At 42.3% G+C, this 27920-nt stretch overlaps 2 protein-coding genes across 5 annotated transcripts in view; both read left to right on the top strand.

Annotated features, from left to right (window-relative positions):
- dusp3a (dual specificity phosphatase 3a) overlaps positions 1 to 27920 on the top strand; it is a 162788-nt gene that overhangs the window by 59303 nt on the left and 75565 nt on the right. The window lies entirely within an intron of this gene.
- On the top strand, positions 17305 to 24408 carry meox1 (mesenchyme homeobox 1). Of its 2 annotated transcripts, none has more exons than XM_086016566.1 (3): positions 17305 to 18002; positions 20183 to 20409; positions 23610 to 24408. In XM_086016566.1, exons 1-3 carry the CDS (start codon positions 17513 to 17515, stop codon positions 23730 to 23732), a joined length of 840 nt encoding a protein of 279 aa, XP_085872692.1. In that variant the 5' UTR covers positions 17305 to 17512; the 3' UTR covers positions 23733 to 24408. The 2 variants fall into 2 exon arrangements, with proteins under 2 accessions (XP_085872692.1, XP_085872693.1); XM_086016567.1 differs by having other exon boundaries at positions 20237 to 20409; positions 23610 to 24402.

The following is a 27920-nucleotide window of genomic DNA, read 5'->3' as shown; positions in this document are numbered from 1 at the left end:
TAAGTGGGGGAACACTGTAACTGAAAAATCTGATTACGTACAGTAAAAAAAAAAAAAAAAAAAAAAAAAAAAGAAGCATTTTTACTCCCAGCCCTTTGCTGCAGTCATAAAAGTCACATGCCAGAAGCTACGTCAGGAATGCGGTGGAGATTCCCAACCGAGCGGAACACGGCAAGATTTCCCCTGAGCGCGGCGCTGACAGTGGCCTGGGCTGATCCATCCTTGCATGATTGGCGCAGGTGCTCACGCATGTGCACGTGTCACATCCACACGCGACGACACGCACGCGCCAAACTCGCCACTTTGTTTGTTGTGGGTGTCGCCTGGGAATCCATGGTGCCTCTCCACACATTCACGCCCCGCAAACAACCTCTCCTGTTGCTAACTTGCTAACTTCAAGGTGCAGGGTCCCAAAAGTCTTCTGGCGCGCTGCTCAGTCCAGGCTGTCATCTGAGATATGGAAGGGTGGTGGATGCATGGAAAATAGATGAAACAATGGAGGACGAATTGAGGGGTGATGGATGGGTGATGGAAACATTGTTCAATAAACGTGCTTAAAGACGTTACAACAAAGTTAAGAGTACATCTTTCTTTAGATTTTGATGGCAATATTTTCCTTTTTACTGAAAATTGATATCAGCTCCAAATATCGGTTATCGGCCTCCTTGACCACTAACAATGGTATTGGTATCGGCCCTGAAAAAAAGCATATCGGTCTATCTCTTATGAGTGAATGAACACATGGATGAATGATGGACTGTTGAATGAATGAATTGCTGTATGGAAGACAAACTGGATCGATGAATGAACGGATTAATAAATCAATGAATAATTGGATGGATGGATGAGTTAATGGCTATATGAATGAAATGCAAAATGAATGGATGGATTAATAGATGAATGAATGATTTAATGAATGAATGGCGAAATGAAAGAATTGGTCTGCAGTTGAATGAACAATACAAAGATGAATGACCAGATGATGAAATTAATAAATGGTTGAAAGCACGAATAGCCGAATGGATGAAGGAACAGCGGAATGGATGAGCAAAGGATGAATGACTGAATGGATTGAGTGATGGGATGAATGCATGGAATAGGGGATGAATGAACAAAAAGATGAATACATGAATGCGTCAATGTTTTCATGAATGACTGGATTAATAATAAAGAAATCAGTAGTTCTGAATGCTTTTCAAGAGACGGAAAACCGGATGAACGATGGAACAGAGTCGCCTTTATTTTAGCGCGGCGACATGATGAGGAGTTGAAAAGCGGCGAACATGACGTGATGCTGCGGTTTGCTCGAAAGTGTCATGCGATTACCTCAAGCGACCTGAGATGATGTAAGCGACTGCCATTATCATCATCATCAGTCACGCTGGCGTTTAAACTGTCAAACTTGTCGCTCCTCAAGCACGCCATCCAGTCAGCGGGAAACGCCGCCAACGAGGATGCCGTTGACATCATGCCGCTTGTTGGCGGGTGATTGGCTGAGGGAGGTTTCGAGGGGGCGGGGGGGTACTGTAGCATACACTGAGCGAGAGGAAGTCAAAGCGAGCCGTTGGGGTGACTAAGAGGAAATTGTCGCGCTATCAGAGGAACACAAGCTTGATTGGAAGTGGGCCATTATAGTGCATGGGACAGATAAGAGCGCTAAAGGCTTTTGGGCCAAGCGCACACTGCAGATCTCTAAGATAATGCCCCCAAACAACATTTCAACTGAACGCCACACTCCATCCTGCTCAATTTACACACCTAGACACTTCATTAGGTACACCTGCACTCTCAAATCCTGCCTTGAATTAATGAATGCATCGTTGCTGTAAATTTACAGCGGTGGCGTGCAGTCGGGGCCTTCAAGGCTTTCTCTGCTGGCCGAAACACAATCAGAAATGATTTTACATGATGGAGGAACGAGGAGCGATCGTGGGACGAGGGCGGTGGGTGCCGATCCATTTCCAAACGTTCCCAAAAGCAAACAAACGTCTCCTTTTACAGGCCTGAAATGGGCTCACTACAACATCAACAAACATGGCCGCCTCGGCCAAACGACTGCAAAGCCGCGTGTGAATGAATGAGCGCTCGTCTCTCGACATGAATGAGACGCATTTAGCCAGGGCTGGCTTTTTTTTTTGATAATGGGATAATCGTTCTAATCTAAATTGGTATTTGTGATTAAGGATGATTAACGGACCAGTTATTCAATAAAATGTGTACAAAATTGTGGTATGGATATGTAAAACAATTTCAATAATAAAATAAATTATTCGTATTCTTTTTTCATAACAAATGTCATTAATTCATTTATTAATTAAAAACGAATGATACTGTAAATATTTATTTCCCTTCTTTTTTTATTGTATTACTTAATTTAACTATAATTAATTACCTGACCATTTAATAAAATTGCCTTATTCTTAATGTAAAATGTAAAATTATTTCTAACACTTTTCACACCTCAAATGTCTCTATATATTGACTATAATTGTAATGAACAATTAAATGAAAGTATTTCTTGTATGTATATTTTATCATTTTTACGGACATTTTCATTTTTTTGTTTACAATAAATCAATGAATCGGAATGAACAGAGTGGGCTGTTAGTGACCCACGAGCCATACTTTGTCCAACCCTACTCTAGGCAGGCGCGCGCACACACACTAATGGGCCTTAATGCTGCACAACCAGTGGAAACATGCGCAGGCCGAGCGCGGGGAAGAGGGCGCTTAAGAAAACAAACAAGAGGCAATAGGAAGAGGAAAAGGACAATTTCCACGTCCAAATATTAACGCAATCAAGAGCGTTTGGGATGGCGGGATGGCTTGTTTGCTAAGTAACTTACTTAATTTTCACAGTTCTCTTTTCCTGTTGTTGTTCTGAAATGAAACTCAGCATCCTAGTCTTCTTTTGCATTGTAAACTAATTTATTAATAAAGGGCTAAAATCCCCAAGTATAATTCAGATTTGATGTTTATATGAGGTGTATCTAATGTGGTCAATTTATGAATTTGTGCGTTGCAGAAGCCAAATACACCATCAAATTCTTTTCATAACACTAAATCTCTTTAATGGCCAAGTTTTTTTGTACAGTTATCGAGAACATAAAGACGATTTATTCAACGGCTCATCATCAGTCTACTGTATTATTCACATTTATGGCTCGTTTTAGTGTCATCTGGCGCAGCCCAAAGACCACTTAGTCAATTAAAAAGATCGGGATGGACCACCTCCCTGGAAAAAAAGCCTTTTTTTTACCACTTCATTGTCCACAGTGACGCGTGTTACGCTGATTGGTTTTGAGTGTGCGCATAATCGAAATGTGTGCGTCATTACTCATTTCCGAGGAAAACAACTTGGTTTGATTTTTTTTTTTTTAAACTTTTATTTGAAATCCAATGTAAAACACATGAACGGAAAAGGACTTTTGTGAATACTTTAAATTCTACTATATCATATAACTCCCTTGGCTCCTCCCTCTCTGTGTCCTGAGAGGAGTCACAGTGCCAAATTGTCAGTAGCACCTTGACGTGACACAGCAGCGAGCTTCTCTCATCCCATTTCAAACTGACGCTTTCTCTGACCACCTCAAACGTTTTCTAGTTTGCGTTGTTCGTAGTAGGTGATGAACCGACTAGTCAACTAGTCGATGTGTTGACTTGACCGCCGAAAAATGGCGCTTATAGCTTGACCTGAATCTGGCCACGCCCACGTCTAGAGGAAAATTTTGATTGTAATTTTGTGAAATAGATAAATAGATCGGCCTTATTAACGTTTCAACACGGTCGTATTACACTCAGGCACTTGGGTGCTCTGCCACCACACATTCAGATTAACCAGTTGTAGTGAGCAATAATCATACCGTTCAGAGTCAGGATTTCATTAAAATAGAATATTAGTTCAGACTTAGATTTGTTCCGTCTTGTATCATGAGTGTGTTGGGCAAGTTTGGTAGATGTGTGCCTTTTATGTCATGAAACCCTGACTGTGGATGGTATGATAAACAACGACTTCTCGGCCATTGTGTGCTTATCGACGCGCACATGTTGTCGCCCTGGCCACCCCACTGAAACATCTCTGTCTCCGCCCCTTCATTCAACCCCGAGTAAGTAGTGCCACAACCCGAAAAGATTTTACTGCAGCGGAGTGACAGTTGCTTTCAACACAGCAGGATGGGACGATTGTCAGGTGTTAACGTCAACCCCTTCGCTGTCTACTATCCCTGAAGCTTTGACTGACAGTGTGTGACGTTGATCTAATGAATTGTTGCTAGATTGCAGGCGGTCCAGTCATGCTTCATAGTGCGGCTCACAGCTGTAACTGCAGGTCTTGCAGACCAAATCCCCCCCCCCACCCCCCCACCCCGAGTTGTCTTTTGGCTGGCCGAGTCGGTGTTTGCGAACTGATGTGATTTAGGAGGCCGAGCTGTCATTGGTCAACTGTCAACACATCCTGTTTGCATCTCTGTTAGTGTGTGCTACGTGAGTGTGAGTGTTCGCCGAGCGTTAGCACTCCCCTGTCGGTCATAGCTAAACGGCAGGAGGGGCCGCAGCGACGTTGGAATGCCGACGATCAAACGTACATGATGTGCTTGAACTGTCCGTGTGGTGCAGAGGTGGACAAACATTTATGTTCAAGGGCTGCGTTTGATTTCTAAAGCCAACAGCGGGACAGGTTATTCGAGAATAAGGTTTAAAAAAATAAATAAATAAAAAATAAAATTCAAATATAGTAAAAAATCATTCACATTTAAAAAATAATTAACTCAAATTAATATAGTGTTATATGTAACTATATTCAATCAATGATTTAATTTCGGTATATAATACTGTGCTTGTAAATTTTATTTTAATAGTAAAACTATCATTTATTCTAATTTTCAATATATTATATATAATGAATTAATAAGTAAATAATTACATGTATCTTTTTGACAATAAAGATATCAATAAATTATGTAATGAATGAAAAATAATTAAATACATTTTAATTTTAATCAATATTAGAGGGAAAACACAAATCACCAGTCTTAATTGTAAATAATACAATTTTAAAAAAGAGATTTTTTTTTACATGCACTCAAAATATTGTATTAAATAATTAAAATAATTGAAAGAAAATGGGGTGAATTATTTCATTCCAATATTTTGCCCCTGGTTTTACATATTTTACTAAAAATGTGTTGATCTTATCTGGTATTGATCTGGCCTATCTGTCTGGTAAAAAAAAAAATGTTTTAAAAAAAAAAAAGCCCTTGAGCACAAATGTTTGCCCACAGCTCCCACTTGTGGCGCTGCTAGCATTAAAAAAAAAAAAAGAAACACGCATCAGAATCAAAGTTGGGAATAAAAACAAAGCTCACGAGCCACCAGGAAGTCCACTTGGGAGGAAATGGCGCTGCGATGTTTCATAACGTCGGCCCTTCCTGGCGCCGGTGGGGGACGGGGTGGCGGCAGGCCCCCACACGTCCAGCGGCGTAAAACAAACACCATACACAAGTTGTGTGTACGGCTTGGTCGTGCTTGGCTTGTCGTCAATTGGAGGCAGATGTTTGCGGCCTGAAGACGAGGATGGCGTCAAAAGTGGTTGGCGAGGGAGCTGGGGCCTATCCCAGCTGACTTCGGGCGAGAGGTGCTCGACACCTTGGACTGCACGCCGACCAAACATATCCAGAGTTATAATAGTTTGGGAACATGTTTTCAGAGTATGTTTAATAGCTTTTTAAATTTCGTTTTGTTTTTTTGTTTTTTTAATTTAGTTTTTATTTGTTTTGTTTTAGTGTTGTTTTCGTTTTTTTATTACTTCGGCTAACTACATTCCACTCTAACATTCTCATTGTCTTAAAGAGGAAACAACCCAAACATATTTTTTACAAAAAAAATTTCCCAGCAGGCCAACACGTAATTCTGATAAATATTGCGTTTGTGGAATATGAATTGAGCAGCAAAATCCACTTGTTTTTAGCCATCTCCGTGGCGGCTATTTGGTCATTTCTGTCGACAGAAAATGGCATCACAGCTACCCAGGGCTCAGGTAACGACCAATCACAGCTCACCTGTATTCTAAAGCTGAGCCCTGATTGGTCATTACCTGAGCCCTGGCTAGTTATGATGTCATTTTCAGTCGACAGCAGCGACAAAATGGCCGCCCCCAGACATGGCTAAAAAGGGGTGCTTAACTCATATTCCACAACTGCAATATTGATCAGAATCCCGTGTTTCAACTAGTGGGCCTGACATCTTGAAAAAAATATGTTTGGGTTGACTTCCCCTTCAAAAGCGTTTTGTCAAAGGTATTTGTCCATTGTCTAAGGTTTCACAAAGCAAATAGGAGACATAAGACACCAACATGCAATCTTTAATCTTTAAGCTAATTGCACCTTTCACGTGCCAACACGTGCACAGCACATGCAACAGACCAATGATTGCGCTCTACTGCGCCCCCTTCTGCACAAATGAGTATTTTTCTCAGAAGGGGAAAATTATTGGGACGCAGCTTGCACTGAATGCGAATTTTCTTCCAGTGTATGTAAAGCGCCCCTATTGCGTATTTGTGGTGACACAGCACAAATGTGATCGACTCAAGGACCAGTTGGAAATGAACTTTTATGGCTGGTTTGCTGTTTTTCTGTCTAAAGTTTCTGGAAAGGAGAATGGAGAAATGTTTTATCTGGCGAACAAGGCGCACGTCAGAGCGACTTTGGCTTGGAATCAGACGCGAGCAACTGCGGGGGTCCGAGACGGAGAGACACCCTTGCTGTTTTTTTCAGACAGAATTTTCATTTTCATGTTTAGTAGCCATTTCTGTTGCAGCAATGATGAGATAAAGCATTGAGTAAATATTTAAGTCTGTTAATCTTAATGAGGCCAAGCGGTATAGGAGATAGACGTATGTCATTGTATTGCTTGGAAAATTACTATTTTAAAGCACATACTTTAATTGAGGGAGGATAATTGTAACTTTTTTGAAAACTGACTTGAGGGCCATTTTTGGCTGTAATACCACCAGTATCCTCTAGGTGGTACTGTTGACCTGCAAATTGTCTATATGCATTCTTTTTTTTGTTTCTATACAAGTTTTGACGTTTTCGTCAAAAAGCAAAGCCTATATTTTTTTTGATTATGACAAAACACACTGGTGATATTATAGTGCTACACACCATGTTTTTGTCCTTCACTAGAAGAAGAAAATTGATACCCTTTTTTGCTTAAAATCTCAAATTACAATTAAAAAAAATTCTACGGGAAAAGTGCTTGGTCAACGTTCACTCTTTATTTGGTGTCTTGTGACCATGATGTACCTTGATTACTTCTCAAATGAGATATTTTATTCATGCGCTTTTTTTTTCTCCTCTGAATCACATGCATGCAGCCCACATCATTCAAGCCCACAAATGAGGTCTCTAACATGCATCTCAGCAGTGCAAAATGTTATTCAATATTTTGTTATTAAATTACATCAAATCAAATCCTTCCCCCATTTATTGATCAATTAAAACCCTTCCAATGTCCCATTGTTTGGCTCATGTCGAATATTTTTTTTCTATTCTCAGGCTACTTATTTGCTTTATGATACCATACTGTTAGCATGTGAATAATTCTAATTTGAAATAGTACAGAAATACACGACAAGGTGTAAAATCCTCATCTACTGCACTGATTTTAGCAATTGTCATTATACTGTACAGTGAACCTTCACATATTTGTGGTTTGGCATTCGCAAAGTCACCTAATTGCAAGGAACTATGTTAAAGTGGATTAAGTAAACATCTGGCATCTATGGCCAATTGTAAAAAATTTTGGGGGGGATGGGCATCAATTACGCACAGACTATTGCCATTTGTGGCAGAGTTAAGTCCCTATAAACGTTGCAATTTCTGCGTCACTTGCAAAAATGCATTCTGTAGTTTTCTTGAAAATGTAGCATCTCACCATTTGAAATGTTTTGTGCCCCCATCATGACCTGAGTGCCACGTGTCGGGTTCCATCTTACATCATACGCGTTTACCGGTCCCCTCTCGTCTCCACACAGGCCTCACGGCACCGCCGCCGACACACGAGCCCGTGGGCCAGCCGCGTCTGCTTCTGCTCAGGTCCAAGTGAAAGTGATGCTGACCGTGTTGTCCTCCCGAGGGGGGGGCGGGGAGGGAATTGTGGTTGTGCTGCTGATGGAGCCAAAGGCAGGGGGAGGAAGGAAGTGAAAACCTTTGAAATGTTTTATTACATTTTGTGAGGTTTTCGACTTCTGCTCAGCTTTTGATTTTTTTTTTTTTTTTTAATTTTTACAAATATTTTCATTGCTTAAAAGTGAACCAAAATGTCATTACCCTAACTAACCCTTATATGTTGATTTACCTCACAGGCCACACCATTAGGTTATTTTAACACCATCTGAGAGGTATCAATTCAACTGGTTCTTGTAGCTACAGCAATTTGAGTGCATTGCTTGGGGGATTTTTTTCAAAAAATTTAAAAAAACAAAAACAACAACTTTAAATCAATTTGTGTAAGAGGCTTTTGTAGTTAAGTGTGTCCACGCGTCTCGCTCACCCTTAAAACAGTTGGGTCTAAAATACTTCAAATTGGGTCAAAAAGGGGCCAACCCAACAAAGTTGGGGCCTTTTTGACCCAATTTGTTTTTGAACTAACTGTTTTTAGAGTGCTGCTTGCACTAACATACACATAGCTGTGACCAGAGAGAAGCTATTTTACAAAAGCACACAGTCAGTGCTGCCAAGTCTGCGATTTTTTCGATCCCTCGGGCAACTATTTCTCAAAAAAGCAACGAGCGATTTGAATTCCCGCTGAGAAACAGACAACATGAGCGGAATCAGTTTTCACATTGTTTTCCATATCGGAGCCTAATGCCTTTACAAATGTATATATTTATTCATTTCAAAAGAAGTCATTTATTTATCAATGAGTAGGACATTTTTGACCTGAGGTATGTGCTTCCAAGCAGCAAATATTTTATTTTGTTTTCTGAAAACATTCAAAAATTACCCCGGCAATTATACTAATATTGTAACGATAGCGCGATTAGCATTGTAGCTATTGCGCAGGTGTACTGTACGTAAACACGCGCCAGCGGCTGTTTCCAAAAGGGACGTGGAAAGCGTGGATTTGAAAGTCTTCCCAGAATTCCTTGCTGCCCGGCCAGCTAATGCGTTTAGCAGCATCAGGTACACGCAAAGCTCCAGTGGCCACAAACCGGACGGACTTGGACAAACTTTACAGTTGACATCTGGAATATTCTTTGCTCTCCCTCCTCCTCCTCTTCTTCGTCGTCTTCTGTAAAAGCGTCAGGCAGATAAACGTTTGAGTGCACACGATGGCGAGCGTTGCTCATGGCGGCCGTCACTCCTCGTCGACATCAACCGATGTCACATCAGACGCTTACTTGTCTTATCAAAATCGCTTCAAAATCTTCGCTGCCAATGGGTGATGACATCATGTAGCTTCTCTACAGCGTGAAGCATAAACTGGTGTTCGGTTGCAGACTTTTTTTCATGTGCCTTTTGGGGAATTTCCCAGTTGCTGCCGCCGTGGTTCTCTAATTCTTAGGTCTATAATGTCATACCGTTGCCCCTTTCACACTGCTTTTATTTCAGTATTGCTCTGTTAAAGGTACCAATATCGAACGTGTAAGTTGACGTTTTGGTTTGATGCAATGGCCTCAATTTTAAAAAATTGTTTGCCTTTTTTTCATTTTTTTCATTTATTTATTTATTTATTTTACACATTCCAACACCCTCCCCCCATAAACATACATCGGCCAATTTTTGCCAATTTTTCTATCTGTTGTAAAGTTAAACAAATACTCAAGGACAAAGTAATGTAAAACAAATGTTTTGACGGTAATTCATATCTTTGCTCCAAGGGTCCAAGTTATTTATACTTCGGCCAATGGATGTTATAGGAATTTTATTCTGCCAAATATCAGAATCAATATTTAAAAAAAATAATAATATAGGTCAGACTTTGGTTTAAAATGTAAATAAACCAAAAATTTGCATCCCAAATATGATTATTTCCAACTCATCTCATGACATTACTTTTAAGCGAGAGGTAAATTTGTCAATATTGAACCGCAAATATGCTACATATATTGTCTTGTGCTTGGGATACTACTCGCGACTAACAGTAAATTATTTACGTCTGACAGAGATTGTAATGGTGAATAATTCCATAAGAATATTTTTTTTCAAAGATTTTTTTTTTGTCAGTTCCTGTGTAGACTTGGCTTAAGAAGAGACGTTTCCTGTCTCTTTGTGACACTTTAGGGCGTCTTGAACATTGCGTGCGAGCAGCCCGACGACTAAAACTCAGTCGGCGTGACAGCGAGGCGCCTTGGGAGCCCCTCACAGATGATGCGCTTCTGTTTGAGGGGGCTCGGGCGGTAGGCCGGGCGACCCCTCAGGGAGGCGGTACGCTCAGTGCGGGCCTCTTCAAAGCGTGCTCCCCAAGCAGGAAGTCCAACCCTGTGTTGCTGCTTGGAATTGGGAAGGAAGGTGATCTATGATCATGTCACCGTGCCAAAGCCTACGCATGCCAGTGTGGAGACACCTCACAACAATCACAAACACTCTTTTAATAGTACAAAATAAGATGCATTACTGTTTATAAGGATCGAGCCTTGCCACAAAGAGCAAACAGCTGTGAGTGTTTATAATTGCCTATAAAGTTTAAACCGTAAAGACTACAAGCGATACAAAATATATATTTCATGTGACAGCAAACAAATTAATGGCTGACGGATGATATATTTTTTTTTACTATCATAACTTCCACTAACAACCCAGGCTAAACGTTGCTCCTCCCCAATATCCAAAAACATTCGTCCTTCAGTCAAGATGTATCCCTTCACATCACGTGACACTACTTACTACCTTCCTATTAGCCAGGGATTTGTCACTATGTTTTGGCACCGTAGTACATTATAAAAAAAAAGCACAAACATATGAATAGGGGACTTTTAAGGAGAATAATTGAGGATGGGTTAAAAGAAACTCGAAAAGATGGGGGAATTAATGAATATGTTCGTTGGCGAGTTCATTTTTTTATTTTGACCTCTGACTAAAATACCAAATAATTCAAAAAGGTGACATTTTTTAAAGTAGACCTATTGAGTCATTATTTGCAATGCGGTATTTGTTAAAGGCCAAACAAATACTGAGAACATACCATGCTACTGTGCTGCCCCCTGAAGCCGACCGTTGCATTGTAATAGAACGAATGAAATGAACATTATGCATGTAAACCCACCGATGAGAAGAGGTGCATCATGGGAGATTCCCACTTAAGCCAGTCGTGAGCATAACGCCCATGAGGAAGCTTTTTTGGCTGGAGAAGAGCAAAAGGCTCCAATCAGTCCAATCAGTCGCTAAAATCAACTCATTTGTCCCGAAGAGCCACAAAGCTGTTCCAAGTGCAAACCACTAGAGAGCAGTCTTCACGGAGCAGCTATTAAGTCATTATATGTTGTGGAAGAAAAAACCTTAGCGGCTGCCAGGAACATCTCGGCGTGCTTCAGCAGGCAGGGGAAAAAAGAGATCTCGTGGCGTGGTGTCAATGAGATGTTTTCATTGTTGAAACTCAAAACAACATGGACTACACTCACATACACGACTGTGGTCAGTCTGCCGAAGGGTGACGTAGTCTGCTTTTATTTTATTTATTTTTTTCAAACATCTATTTCTTCTTAAAACAAACGACTACCTCAAGTCTGAGTTTGTACATTCAGACGTGTTAGCACATTTTAGGTCACATGAGCACTTCGTCACAGTGAACAAGATTGCGTCGGCAGCACTCGCGCACTGTCAGTACTAAAAAAAACAGGCACATGCAAGGTCACGTTAGCACTTCTAGAGCATGTTAGCCCTTTGTTGTCGGTGTAGAAGGTCATGTTAGCACTTCTTCACCAATGTACAAGGTCATGTTAGCACTTATTTGTCAATGTAAACAATCGTATTTATTCACCAATGTCATGAAGCACTTCCAGGTGATGTTAGCACTTACTACAAGGCCATGTTAGCAGTTGTAGGTCATTTTAGCACTCCGGCAATGTGAAAGGTCATGTGAGCACATTTTCACTAAAGGAATATGGAAGGTTCTCGTACAAGCACTTTAAAGGGGAAGTCAACCCAAATATATTTTTTTCAAGAATATGTTCCCAGCAGCATAAAAGGGCATTGCTTGCTCCTGACTCGGCGTGAATATTGCAGAATTGTTTTTTTTTTTTTTTTTTTTCCTGTGCAGGTCTGTGTCCAACGGGAATCATGAAATTGTTTAAAAATGCAAAGTAAAGAAAAATATTCACAGCTTTATGACCCTCAGTTCAAGAAAAAGTTGGCATGGTCGATGTTACCCTGCGAGAAGCTGCGCGCTAACTCTCGCTAACATCGCTTAGCCTTGGATGTGTGACATGCTGCTAATGTAACCTCACTGCGTGCACTCTGAAGGAACCTATGCCTGCACATGATTGCAATCATGCATGATCGTTTGCACGTGTGAGTGCTTTGTCTCCCCTGTCACACGCACGCACACACATACATACACGCACACATACATCCATACGTAGCGTTTAATGTGGGATACTGTAAACAGAGAATGGGGTGAATATGCATAAGTCTAATTAAATCCCACATGTAGCCTTGGGGCTAATAAAGGAAATTATAGTAAATAGTAGTGTTTTCACATTGTATGAATCTACAGTAGTCTCAGTAGCCAACTCTTGAACCATTATCGTAATTATGTTGTCTCTGTTTGGCTAAACGTCGTCCTTTCGCAGCGAGACGTGATGTCGTACTCGCGCAATTTTTACTCGAGGCTTTTTGGGTCTTGGGGGGCGGGGGGGGGGTTGTGATGTCACAGAAAGTGAAATGTCGGCGCTCGTCATGGTTGAAGCATTCGACCACGTGAACACTGTGACCTCATCTCAGCCTCCTCTTATCCCGTCAGTGACGTTTTGACCGCACGCGGATGTATCGAGCAGCTGGAGGCCGACCAAAGCTCGATTTCCTGTCTCCTAAAGACTCAAACTTTTTCCGAGCATTTGGTAAAGGAGACATGTATTTTTTTCACAATTTGAAACAGGTGTCCTAATAATATGTTTGCGGTGTGCCTTTTATCAAAATACTCAAGGATATCAAGAATTATAGACATATTTTAACAGCATATTTCTTGCCATGGAGAAATTTGCACATTTAATGGGTGAATCTGTGTCATGCAGTGAGCCGGCCTTCATCCATTTTTTTTTTTCAAGTTACTGAATAACCATTGTGCCATCCATAATTATATTTTGTTTTTGGAAGACTACCTTTAGCTAATTTTGACTACTTGGCTAACACCACCGCTGCCAAACATGTTACCAACCAGATGTTTCTGAGCAAAACGTTGCTAAAAAAAAGCAAAGCATGCTAATTGCACAACTTTTTCGGAACATTGCTTTTGCTTCGTAACATACCTTAGCTCAACAAGGAGCTTTTATCCCACCGCGCTGCCGTGTTATCATTCATAATAATTTGGTTAAGCAGAGTTAAAGGGGAAAAAAAGCTTCTTCCTACGGTAATTGGGGGCTCCACTCCGGTTGTATGTCAAGGAAACTGGCAGCAGCGTGCAGTGCATGTTGGCCAGACAAACACCAAATTCAGCCCATTTATCAGAGAAATAAGAGCAGCCGCAATGCTAACCATGCTGCTGGCTAACAAACGACAAGCAACACATCATCCGTTTAAGGATTGATACCATTCGTAAACTGTTTGTGTTGTTCGTCAACGTTATTGGCTCGCATGGGAAACCACTTCCTCAATTATGCTTAAAGGGGGGAAAACAAACCCAAACGTATTTTTTTGAAGAATATGTTCTCTGCAAGCCCACTAGCTGAAACAAGGCATTCTGATAAGTATTGCGTTTGTGGAATAAGCGTTAATCCACTCGTTTTTAGCCATCTCTGGGGGCGGCCATTTTGTCACTTCTGTCGAGTGAAAATGACATCACAATTACCCAGGCCTCAGGTGACGACCAATCACGGCTCAGCTTTAGAAAACAGGTGACCTGTGATTGGTCAGAAATGACAAAATGGCCGCCCCCTGAGATGGCTAAAAACGGGTGGATTTTGCTGCTTAACTCACCACAAACGCACTATTAATGAGAATGCCGTGTTTCAACTAGTGGGCCTGCTGGGAACATTTTCTTGAAAAAAAAAATGTTTGGGTTGATTTCCCCTTTAAAGATGCAGCTTAATTGCAAATTAGCTTTTTATGGCTAGCGTGTGGACTAGCGCGCAATGGGAACGTGCGTGCAAAAATAAGCTCCCAATGACAAACACATGGCCTGGTATGCTGCTTTGTTATTGTTGGTTTTGAAGGACAAAACCTACAAAGCACAGTCAGTCACGCCCACTGGAAAGTTGGGGGGGGTTTATCAGCCCCCCGACACCAATTTCACCGATCAACACTAAATTGGGTGGACATATCTACCATAATATTATTATTATTATTATTATTATTATTATTATTATTATTATTATTATTGTTATTATTATTGCAGCCGTTGGCATTTATTAAGCCAACCCCCCCCCCTGCCCATACCCCCCTCCTTTTTCCAACTGGACATTCCCAGCACAGTAGCAGAGTCAGTTCCCAGGTGAACACGAGGTCGCCAGGGGGTTCCGACTGTCAGACGGTCGAGACGGATGGAGGCTCTTAATCCCGACACTGTGACAGAATGCACGTGCGCGCGGGCGCGCACACACGCGCACAGTCTGTGCGAGTGACAGTAACAGGTTGTGGGCCTGGCAGGGGGTTGGAGATGTGACTCGCGTCCAGTTCATTTATTTGCAATGTGTCACACATATGACTGATGTGTGTTTCTCTTCAAACAAACACATGCATGCGCACACACACGCACAATAAACAAAGTAAAGGATGAGTTGAGTAAACGCCCCAAAAATATCGTTTTGGTTAGCGTTGAATTATTTCATCCTGTGTTTTCATTCTCTGGCGCTAACGGGATTATAAGCATAGCGTTGTGTATTGTGGAAGGGTTTCACATTTAGCAGATGACATCACGGCATTTGTTTTGCTGCTTCCCAGGTCATCCTTGTGTGATTAAAGTTTGTTATTATGGTTTATTTGCACCACCTCTAATTGTCGTTTGTTGACGACAGATCATGACGGGAGCGGTGTGGAACTTATCAGCACAAATAGACCCAGACTCCCATCAGGCGCAGGCACACACACACGCACGCACACACACACACACACACACACACTGTGACTGGTGTGTATTTACTCAACACACAGAGGGAGGCGCTCTAATTGATGGCGACACACAGATGGCCGGCGGCCTGGGTGACCACAAGAGTAGTGTAGGCTGGCTCCCCGCCGTGCGGCCAGTAAAAAGGCGGCGATGCTTCATGGCTCAACAATTCGCCGGGTGAACGAACGCAAAGGGCGCCCTCCCATTTGCCTCCGAGTTTGGATCGTTTTCCACTTTTTGCGGGAATGCGGCGAGGCCAGAGTTCACAACAACTTAAAAGTTGACTTTACAAGAGCATGCGGTGCGAAGGCCCGAAAGTGGCTGAACTGGACAGTCGAGGAAAAAATACAGTTGGCGATTTAGTGCCGCACGTCAGGCGATTGACCCTCGCACTTAAAAGGCAATTTGCTGCTTATCTTATTGTACTGTAGTGTTCTTTTTCTTTTTTTTTTTTTAATTGAACCACAAATAACATGGCACAATTGCCAATCAAGAAATGGTTTACCCTGCCCACTGTCACTATAATAATATGAAGAGAAATAAAAGGAGACTGTGGATATTTTAGATTCTGTTGATTCCATTCATTGACCGTACTTGTGTTTTCATTGGTGAATTTTGAATAGCAGCAAAACCGGTGGGCGACAGTTTGCACTCATGAAAATTAGTTGCTGAACCCCACACACTGTGACAGTTCAGTTGGTTTTGTCCTGGGCCTTAGGTTCAAATAGTCACAGAATTTTTCCAAAGTCTTTGTGTATCTGACTAAAGAAACTAGCTCAAGAATTTTTTTAAAATTTCAGCCCCTGAAGCCAGTAGGAACATGAAATTTGGTTTGCGTTTCTGTCCATGTCTTTAAAAACCATGCCCAAAAAGACGCAAAATCCACTAGGTTCTTTTGAAACTCCATCCCCAGAATCCAGTTGCACCCTGAAACCCCGGTGTAGCGTTGTCGTAGTCTAAAAGAGACAGAAGGTCTGTAATTTTGATGTCCAGTGTCATTATAGGATTTATTTGTTCATGGGTATTTGAATTGTTGGAAAATTCAGCACTTGAAGCCAGCTTCTCTGTGCAACCTGACATTTGGTAGACGTGTCTATCTTAAGTAGACATGCAAAAAAAGTGTCATAACTCATCCGGGAAAAGACTTTGGAAGTCTGCCTTTTTGGTTTGACGTATTCATTTTTGAGTAAATCCATTGAGCGATTGTGAAATTCAGTTTCACTTGGCAACATGAAATTTGGTAGAGTCATCGTGAGTTGATATTGAAAAAAAATATCCCAAAAATATGCCCTAAAAGAAACAAAACAGTCTGCCATTTGGTCTTTTCAAGTGCCCATTTTCAGGAAAATTTGGTTGGGGTTCTTTTTCTAGCATTGAACTTCATTTTTGGCGACTTTCACACAACATTTCTGAGGGTATTACAACATCCGTCCTTGTGTGATTGAGTGAGTGTTTAAAATCTGGTGATACTCGAGGGGAGTGTGCAATCGAGACACGGGTTAGGTGAAGCAAATGTGGTTGCTGTGTTGAAAAAAGACAGGAAGCATCCACCAGAAGACTTTTCCTTTCTCCCCCGAGCCAACATCCCGCTCGTGTTGTGTTGTTGAATCGCAGCCCTGACATTCCAAATTGTGCATGTCAACAACGTGGGAAAAGGAAAGGGAATGCCGCCAGGTGGATTTGGGCGTGATCGAAACACCGAGGACAGCATCCGGGTGTCAAAAAGCAACTTAAGGGGGTGTCAGCGAGCACTAAGGAGCTGGAAAGGAGTCGGCGGTGCCGCTCCCATGTGGGTGGCTTGCTTTCTAGCCGGCAGACAATGTCCCTTTTAAAATGGCCGCGTCTGGAAAGGCCATTAGATGTGCATATAAAATTTCCCCTGTGATTAATAGTGGATGCGGCAGGCCAGCTACTCCAACATGTGGCCCGGGGCCTGCGGACTCCGCCTCCGGGGTGTCGTGTTTCCGCCCCCCCCCCCCCCCCCCTACCATAAACTCGCCTTGCTTTCCCACCTCGAGGAGGAGGGCTCACCGTTAAGGAGGCCTCACCAGACTTGTGAAAAAAGGCGGCCCCAGCGCCTCGGCCCAGCAGTTGAGCGTCCAGCTCTAGCAGGTCTGCAAGCATCAAGTCCCAGAGCGAGCGCGAGGACCCCGCAGGAGCGCGAGCGACGACGGGGGTCACCGAGGCGTTGCGTCCTCACGCCCTCAAGAGGATCTTCATTGACTTTCCCCCCCCGCCCCCAAGTGCCACTATGGACCAGCCGGCCAGCAGCTGCATGAGGAGCGCCCACCCCAGCAGCCCCATCTGGGGGTGCATGCGGAACCCCCACTCGGGCGTCCCGGGCGCCAACCTGCAGTCGCCCTACCAGCAGGCCCCTTTCTCCCTGCACCAGAAGCCCGAGTTCCTGGCCTACACGGACTTCTCCGGCTCCTGCCTGCTGCCGCACGCCGCCGCCTACCCCCGCGACGACAGACTCTACCCGGACAGCCAGGGCGGCTACCAGAGGCCCGACTGGCACTTCAACCCCTGCGAGGCGCGGGGTCGGGCCCCCGAGGCCTGTCCGCCCGTGGTCGCCTCCGCCGCCGTGGGGGAGGGCGCGGGGCCCGATCTGGATAGTGTGGTGGCCGAGCGGCTGCCGGGCGCCTTGCCCGGGTGCCCCGAGGGGGAATACTCGCCCCAGAGCGTGGCATCGGGCGACTCTGACAAGAAGAGTGGCGGCAAAAGGAAGAGAGATGGCACAGGTGAGGGGACGCGCTTCCGAAACTCTTCTCACCGGAGAATTAAACCCAATTAATATTCAGATTTCAATTTGTCACGTGAAGGTGGAGGACGCTGTACTGTTGGCTAACGCTTCCAAATAAACCATTGTTGTTAGTCTCAAAATTTTATTGCAACATTTGAAGGGAATAGTTGTAATTCTTTTCATCCTTTACATTTGCTGATAATGGATATTATGGTTTCTCATAATATATATTAAAAAAAAATAACATCCTTACGAGTATAAATTGTACAATTTCTAATATGCAAATGGTCACAAGTGTACTATTGTGCAGACATGATGCACAAAGTGCAAGCAAAATATTCATAATTAACATTTTAGCTACCAAACAGTTTTTCTCCAAATTCTCAACAATCCAAGAGAGACACATAAATGTTTTTTTTTTTATAATTACTCTCTCTTCATATGTAAAATGACCTTAACGGTCCTCAATGTGTATTAATTGTATTAATTGTGAGAAGACGCTCAGTTTTTCCCCAAAATGTTAAAATGACCTTAAATCTGCTTCTGTGTTTAAATCTCTCATGTGAAAATAGTAACCAGTGCACTGTTAAGCAATCACATTGCTCAATAAAGTGCAAACGGAGGCAAAAAAGTAGTCCGCATATCCAGGCTAAACTCAATAAAAACAAAAATAACCATTTAGTGATGACCCGTGTCAAACTTCAGCACATTTATTTTCCCACAATGTCATAATAATGACGGCTAATGTGTTTAAAGTTCACCAACATTCATGAACTGATGCCTGCATAACTTATATGTGAAGTCGATACATGCTTGCTAATGGCTGTCGCATGATGCTAATTGGACTCTGTCATTTAGTCCAAAGACAATTTGTGGCCTCCACACTAGCACCTTGCCTCCCCCTCCATCGTGCTTTTACGGCATCTGGCTGTGCGGGATATTTATTGGGGGTGGGGTGTCACAAGGTCCCGCCAGGTGTTCAGGCGCATTCCCGCAAGGACGCTTCCAGCCAAGCTGAACGCTATTAGCGCTGACACCTGAACTTAAGTGTGACTTTTTTTTGTTTTGTTTTTGTTTTGTACACCATCTGCAACCCACACATGTGTTTATGCACATCTGGATTTGCAGAAGTTCACGTTCTGGCTGGAAGTTCTGGCAAAGCTGAACCTTGTCGAATTAGAGCCGCTTGAAAGTCTTTGTTGTCGTTGTGTAATGTCCACCCGCTAGTCATTTGTTTTCACCTTTCTGTCTGTTATTTTGACTTGGGTGATCTCTAGCAAAGGTTTTCTGTCCAACCGTTTAAAATGCAGTATTCTGAAAAAAAATACTGAATAGTTTATTTTGTGGGATAATGATCTTTCTTTTTTTCTTTTTTTCAGTCTGGCTATTATAGAGATGCTTTTGGGCAATTGTGTTTTGTTTTTTGGTAACAAAAATCTCATGAGAATATTGTGACATCTTTCAAGAGGTAATGCAAAATCTTACTATACAAGGCAAAAGTTCATTTTTTTCAGACGACAAAAAGTTGTATTTCACAAGAATAGTGTGTCAGTATTACAAGAATAAACTTACATTTTCACCATACCTGGCCTTTACACAATCAGCTTCAAATTGCAAATGATGATAAAAATCCAATATCAATGTGACTATTACGTTATTTGTTTGAAAGCTACACAAAAATAGGCTATGACACCATGATTGCTTGGTTTGAATTAGGACAGTTTGGCCTTGGTGGAGGTCTGCTTTTTTTTTTTTAACCTTAAAGTGGCATTGTTGAAAAATGCCAACCCCTGTGGAGATGTTTGAGGCATTTCCTGATGGATGTGCTGTCAGGTAGATGAGTTAATGTCGGGGTCTCTTGACCTGGGGGACTCGCTCGCGCACCCATACACACACACACACACGTACACATGTAAGAACCGCTCCAACCAGGACACATCCTCACCTTTGTTCTTTTGTTGGCAGCTTTTAACGATGTTCCGCCGCATTCCTCCACTAAGTCGGTCCCTGTGTGGCTGCGTGGCCAAATGGACAAATTAGCCAAATGCCGACCCGCGGTGTGTGTGATTCACGGTGGTCCTCAAAGTACCGCGCCCCGACCATTAAAGTTTGTTGGCGTCATAAAAATAAACGCTAATCTTTTTTTTTTTTTTTTGTTGTACACTTCACCGGAAGTAGTTTGTTGCGAAAAACACCCCGGCCCAATGCGTTTCTCATCCGATACTCGCCCAGACACGGCGGAGTCGGTGTGCAAGGCGGACACCAACTGCAAAGCCCGGAAGGAGCGCACGGCCTTCACCAAGGAGCAGCTGAGGGAACTGGAGGCCGAGTTCACCCACCACAACTACCTGACCAGGCTGCGCCGCTACGAGATCGCCGTCAACCTGGACCTCACAGAACGACAGGTATGAGACCGTAAACGCTATGTTGAATAGAACCGCATGCCCTCGCATGTGGGAAAGGAGAGCCACAGTTGAAGAAGAGTAAAACACAATGAACACACTCACGAAGAAGCTGCTGTCAGCCACAGCTCACGCGCAGACACTCGCATGCAGACTTGCAATCGTCACATGCCATCCCACCAGGCCCCGCCTCTTAAAGGCACATATCTAATACACAAATGACACCACATACAATAATTGATGCTGCCAGTTTCTTTTAAGTATGTTTTTATTCATTTTAAAAGTGCCTGAGGTGCGTGGAAGGGATTAAAAAAGAAAAAAAACGTTTTTTTAAGTTTCCCTCGATTGCCAGAGCACTGAGTGGCGCTCAAGTCTGTGACTGTCTGGCCATTTTAGCCAATCAGAAGCCAGAAGAATGTTAGCGGAGGGAAATGGTCACTGGAGTAAAGTCCACTTAATTGGCACTATGATACATGAATATCATGAACACAATGATAAATACAATAGAACATACAAAAGAAAGAACCATTTATTGTCATTTTTTTCCCCCACTAAAAATAAACAGTTTGTAAGTAGATGCAAGACCTTGTTTTTTCAGGGACCAGTTACGCCCGAGAATTTTTTCCAATAACCCCCTCATAATCCTGACACCAATTAAACACAACTACCAATGCCATAAGAATTAAAATGTGCTATTTTTGAGTAAAAATCCCATTATGTCACACAACAAATTCATATTTATTGGGGGGGAGGCAAATTGCAACGCTCTTAGAATTTGCTTCTTGTACTTTTAAAAAACAACAATTTGTCAGGCTGAAAAGACAGACTAAATTTGAACAGACTTAAGTCATAATATCATGAAATGAAGGTCAAAGGGATGAAAGTCCTTAGTTAAAAATGCTGTCCTCATAATTACAGTATTATTTTTATTCTAGGAAGGGAATGTAGTCTAAAAAATATGCCTTTAGTTCTCAAACACAAAATGGCACTTTATACCCGTAATTACAATTTTAATTAGGGACAATTTATCCTTTTCTTTTTGTTTTAGTGACTTGCTGGTTCTCATTCTTTGAGGAAATGAAAAAAAAAAAAAACTATGACAAACAATTTTGCAGACCCCAAATTACCGTAGGGAACCGTAGTTTGGGAACCAGCATGCTTAAAAAAAATCATCTTTAATCGTTAATTGTTTTACATCAGCACAAATCTATGAAAACTTCATCACTGCTCAAAGCACAACACAAAATGAAATTTGACCAGTATTCCCAAAGCAGTCCAACTAGATGTGACTTTATCGAATGTGGACAATAAAACCTCTTCCCCCGCTCCTTCCGTCATGCGAATCCATTGGCGTCGCCTGGTCGTCCAAATTACAATGAGCAGATGTTTTCCTGCATGGGCTCTTGCGGTTCTCTCCGCATGACGTGAGGCTTTAGTGTGGGGGGGGGGCGGGGGCGGGCGGCAGCACGTGCGCATGCGGCCGGCTCTATTAAAAAGTCCGGTGTCCCGGCTAATGAGACGGCGGTGCCGCGGTGACCGCACGGGTCGGCCGTCTGCTTCTCTAAATGGAATCGCCAGATTGTTGGAACGCCGCGGCGGCCGTGTTCCATCCTCGACGCTGTTGTGATGTCCTTTCCATCAGTGGTCATGGAGGACAGTGGACGGCGGAGAAGGGGGATCAGGATGTTGGAATGCGTCAGATGAGGATGGATGAGGAAGTGTCCATGTCCAACTTCTACAAACTTGAACCAAAAGATGGAAAAAGAAAAAAAAGAAAAGAGGGTGGTCAGATTCTAGCTCCCCCCCCCAAAAAAAATGGACACTTGTGCTGGAGGGTTGGCTTCTTGTTTTGATTTGACATATTTCACTTAAAGCGGAAGTCAACCCAACCATATTTTTTTCAAGAATATGTTCTATGCAAGCCCACTAGTTGAAACAAGCCATTCTGCTAAATATTGCGTTTGTGGAATAAGAGTTAATCCACTTGTTTTTAGCCTTCTCTGGGGGCGGCCATTTTGTCACTTCTGTCGCCTGAAAATGACATCACAACTACTCGAGGCTCAAGTAACGACCAATCACAGCTCGCCTGTTTTCTGAAGCTGAGCCGTGATTGGCCGTTACCTGAGCTCTGAGTAGTTGTGATGTCATTTTCAGTCGACAGAAATTACAAAATGGCCGCTCCCTGAGATGGCTTAGAAGGGGTGGATTTTGCTGCTTAACTTATATTCCACAAACGCAATTTTAATCAGAATGTCGTGTTTCAACTAGTAGGCCTGCTGGGAACATATTCTTGAAAAAAAATATGTTTGGGTTGAGTTCCACTTTAAAGTATTACACTTAAAATGCCTCTCCTGTGTTCACAAATTTACTTATTAGCACATTTTTTGAGGGCGGAACAAGTCTGCTTCTATTTGTTGACACTCACCTATTTGACCTTCATTTTGACCTTCATAAAACCTTCATTTAGACAAAGGAAGTCATTTGCCGCCATCTTATGGCATCCATAGGCAATTAAGAGTACAGTGTAAACTGTTAAATATTTGTATGTTTTGTGTATAATTGTAATATTTTCAATTTCACCCACGCAGCATATTAAAATAATTGCGACCTTTTTAATTGTAATAGTTGATGTTCCCTTTTTGACACGTTTGTCAAAATACATCTTTTACCGATCAGTGGTGCTGCTATTATGATTGACACTGCATCACACCTGCTAACAAGAATTGAGCAGGTGATGGCTAGACTTCTGTGAGAGAAAGACCTGGTGACAATTAAATCCTGGATATTTTTCACATTTTTAGGCATTATTTTTAGATGCCCGCTTTGTTGTGTAACTTAGAGTAAAAAAAAAAAAACATTAGCACTGATGGGCTAACTGCTGCATGAGGTCCATTATGCAGAACTTCCTGTCATTCGCTGCTATTCTCGGTGTCCAAGTATTTCCTATCGACAAGTAAGGAAGATGAGTGAACCGACGAGATGATATGGATATGCGGAAATACAGACTGGGTGCTGGCGGAGTGGAGGATTTTTATTCTTTTGCTTTGGCAGTACATTAAAAAAAAAAGTCAATACCGAGCAAAAAGTTGAGCTGATTGCATCACACGGTGACACAAACCACTTTTCCGTTTTTTTTTTCCCACGAGAAAAACACCAAATTTGAAGCACTACCTAAGTCAACCGTATTTGTCTCTTTTCTCCAGGTGAAAGTTTGGTTCCAGAACCGGCGGATGAAGTGGAAGCGGGTGAAAGGCGGCCAGTCGTCATCGCCCAACGAACTGGAGAACGACGACATGGACTCGGCCGCCTCGCCCAGCTCCGACTGAGGCGACAGAAATAGCGAGCGAGAGGGAGGGCGCCAAGACGGAACGCTGCTCAAGTCGGGCCTCTCTGCGAAGGAATCCAACAATTCCAAAGACTTTTTTTTTTTTTGTGGTCCCAGGAAAAGAAGACAGCAGTGTGTGTGCTTTTCCAATGTACATAGTTGATTGATGTCCACCATGATCTCTGTTTTGTTTGTGATCCATCCATCTTGAATATTGTGAGAGGCCTCCTGGATGTCATCACCATTTTTGTCACGTGACTGCAACCAGCTGCAGAGACTCACTTTTCCCTTGATTTTTTTTTTTCTAAAAATATATATATATATATTTGTTCATATTTTTTCCATGTTTTTTTTTAATGCTGTTTGAATGTTAGCGATAAAAACAGATGTTGCCTGTGTTTTTTTTTTTTTTTTGCAAATAGAATAAATCCTCCGCTATAAAACTGGCAAAATATCCTCAGCATTTATTTCAAACGCTGCACAAGCAAAAGGAAACTGCTATCCATGACTACAAAGGACTATATTAGTTTGCCAACCTTTATTAAAGGCAAATGCCAAGCCGATTTTACATTACAAAAATGACTCCACCAAACAAAAATGTCACAAGTGTGTATATATACTGAAGTAATAATAATGCTGTTAAATGCAAGGGCATTTCATTTTCCAGCAAATTGAGTGAAATTGCATACATTAGTGTGGCTGCTTGTACTATATATTGTTTTGAATCTCAGATTTCCACAAAACTTGTGATTCATGATTTTTTTGGGGGGACATTTTCACAAAAAGGAGTCCTCACTTTTGTTACCAGTATTAACTCATTGACTGTGAGTGATATGATGTATGTGTTTTTGTCAAATAGTTTTTTTCAACCGGTAGTTTTGGAAGAGTGTCTCACTCAGCTTTCCTGTGAAAGTCAGGTTTGTAAACCACTGTAATGACTTTCAGATCCCTGTAGATGACAGCCTTGCACCGATTCATTCGACATAGGCGCCGCTTTTGAGTGGAAGATAAAGACTAGGTGCTAAATCTCGGCTTGTCACATCGATTACACTGGTCAACAATTTTTTTCCTTTTTTTTTGTCAGAGGTGCAAGTAAACCTTTCTAGATTTATTTGTGCTGATTCCGAATCTGCCCTTGTTTTTTTCTCTAGCACATCTGTTTTTCATAATAATAACAATGATAATAATAATAATAGCAATAATAATAGCAATAATATAATATGAACTACAGTAAAATTTTGTGATCATGAACCAAGGTTTTGGTTCAGCAACAGGTTGAATTTTTATTCTGAAACGTCATAGCTATAAATTATAACGCATGGTAAAATTCAAACCTTGATCTGCTTGAAAATCAAAACCTTGATCTGCTTGAAAAAAGCAAAGACATATTTGTAATCAGTCTAACAAATACATTTGAAGACAGATAAAGCCATCTCTGATCCAAATTGGCTGCTGACCAGTGTTATGACGGAGAGAAATGCCAAGACAGAAATTGGACAAGTTAGTCATGTCACACTCAAATAGACTACATGCATAGTTTAAAATGAGTATGTGTCGCAATAGATAGTAGAAAGTGCGTGTTGTGATGGTGAGGGAAGATGCAGTTCATGCAGTGAATACCCAACGGCATGTAAAAAAGCCACTAGCATTCACCTCAAGCCATGTCAGGCATGTCAGCGTTTCTTCGCTGTATCTCTGGAAATAAATTAATTAGCCATCAAAACCCTATCTCAGTCTTGTTTTTGTTGTTTTGTAGATTGAGGTGTCACAACTCAACTTTATTTATAGAGCGATTTACAAACCGCACAAAGCGCTGTACGTCAAGTAAAAATCCGACATATATGAAAAACAAAGCAACCTCATGGACACGCTGTGGTCATGTTATCGTGTTATCCCAGGTGGGGTGCAACAGGGAAGTCTTCATGTGTGGGGGGTCACGGGATCTTATCCCACCTAATAGGGACCATGGCCGCCCATCCAACGTGTAGCACTGACTAAATCCTTTCCCATGATGGCGTAATTATCATTAGTGATGTCACGCAATCCGCTCAGAATGACTTCTCATCAAGCCCCGACTGTAATGTGTCCTAATCCCGGAGAATGTTTTCACGCCGCAACATTACTCACACCTGACAGTGCACCCTATAGAGAGTAGTGTGTGTGTGTGTGTGTGTGCGTCTGTGTATTTCTCTCAGGTTGTAGTGGGAACTCATGACCTCTTCAGGCGGGTGTTGGTACTTGTTGTCCGCTTTGAAAGGTACCTATCTATATGTATGTTTTATATACGTGCATATGTTTTATATTCATAGTATATGTGTATGTGTGTATATATATATATATGTACATCTATATTAGTGTCGGTGTGCATGGTAAGTATATTGCATAGTAGCCAGTTATGGCTTCTCCTGGTGGGTGTTTGTACTTCCTGTCCTGAAAGGTACCTATGACATAAACGTTAACAAAGACTATGATGGCGACATCAAATAAAAATGTGTGTGCGTGCGTGCATGTGTGTGTCTGCGATAGCATCGCTGTCATTCTGGGCGGCTCACAATTGACCATTAACCTGCGAGGGCGTCGTCACACTCCCGAAGTTGAAGCATTTGGCCGCCACACACTCTTTTGTACGGAAGCATCTGGATTATGCCAATTTGATTTCAACCTGAGTGAAACTAGACAAGGCCACGCACAAGGGGGGGGGAGCAGGGGGGAGGGGGGGGGCTGGGTGGGGGATTGTCCCGGTACCAGAGGGAGATTTTAAAAAGAATCTTTCTGGCTGGCCACTTGCGTATGATGGAAAAGGGAAATAATAGGTGGGTATGGGCGAGAGGACGGCTTCTCAAGTACAGGATGTTGTTGTAGCAGGTAGCCAGTCATCCAATTTCCTGCTTCCCAAAGAAAACAAGCGTTTGAGCGGTGCGCTCGTACAATGGTGGGCCTATGCTCGCGCCGCGGACCACCAAACAAAGCCTTTGGAGGTTACTGCCCTTTGGCTCCGTCTGCAGGGACCGCGTTGGTGGCGGGGGTTGGGGGGGGGGGTGCACCATACACACACAGTGGAGGTCAAGTGTTACTGTACGCCTGACCTGTGCAAGCCCCCCCACACCCCCCCCCCACTGCAGCTGCTGGGGGTGGAATGGCTCCAAGTGGATCCTGTGCCCACTCCCCCCCTACATCTGAACCTCTTTCAGGCTCTATTATTGTATTAAGGCTAATAGTAGTCCAAATAAACCATGTCCAATTGTAATCATAGTATTAATATCAGCAGTGTAAACTAATGAGAGCGGAATGTTGTTCTTGCGCCATGGAGGCTCCTCTTAAAGGCGCAGCGTGGTCAAATTAATGGATTAGTTTGAGTTTGGCGGTTTCTTGTGATTGCCGCATGTTGAGGCAGGCATAACACGGGTTTCCCCTTCCATTTAGCTGCGGGAAAAAGCAAATATTATCTTATACCTTTAGTTTTGACTGCTTTCTAATGACCTCATTTGGATGAAAATGAGCCAGTGTGATCATCTTTGGTTAGCCCTCCTGTTCAATTGGGGGTCAAACTGACCCATGGTGAAGTCATTGGTGCTAAGTGTAACAAAGTATGAATATTGTTTAAAATTGTGACTAATGGGATAGCAATAAAGTAGACATTGTTTATTAGGATTTTATTTTCTGAATATTTATTTTGTTTTAATCTCTGAGATATCGGAATCCTGCAGTTCAAAACGAACGAGAGATTTTTAGTGTGTATTAAAATAAGGTCAACGGGTCATACTGACTAACAAATGTTATGTTCCCGAGTAACTCATTTAACAAGATAGTTTATCAGTATAATCCTCAAATTGACTCATGGCGAACTCACTTGTGAACTATGTGTTGTCAAGTATTAAATATTGATTGAAATTGTGATGTCATGGAGTGAGGAATAAGCAATGTTTTGGGATGATTTTTTTTAGGGGGGCGTCACATCTGAATGTGTTGTCAAACACTAACCTATGCTAATGCTAACCGTAGATATTGATAAGACATATTAGCCAATGAAAATCACTAAATATGAATGTCATAAAAATGTCATACCGTTGTAGGACCCCCTGCCATTTTTTTTGCTACCTGTCCAAGTTGCTACCACTCTGATTCATTGTGACTTCAATAGTGTGCTCGTCCTCTCACATCACCTTATTTTCTGGTGAGCAGACCGCTG

Source organism: Filicampus tigris, chromosome 19, assembly GCF_054856515.1.
Source record: "Filicampus tigris isolate MCC_2025a chromosome 19, RoL_Ftig_1.0, whole genome shotgun sequence".
NCBI classification, from domain to species: Eukaryota; Metazoa; Chordata; class Actinopteri; order Syngnathiformes; family Syngnathidae; genus Filicampus; species Filicampus tigris.
Note: the sequence above shows the minus strand (reverse complement) of the source record. Positions and strands in the feature narration are given on the sequence as shown.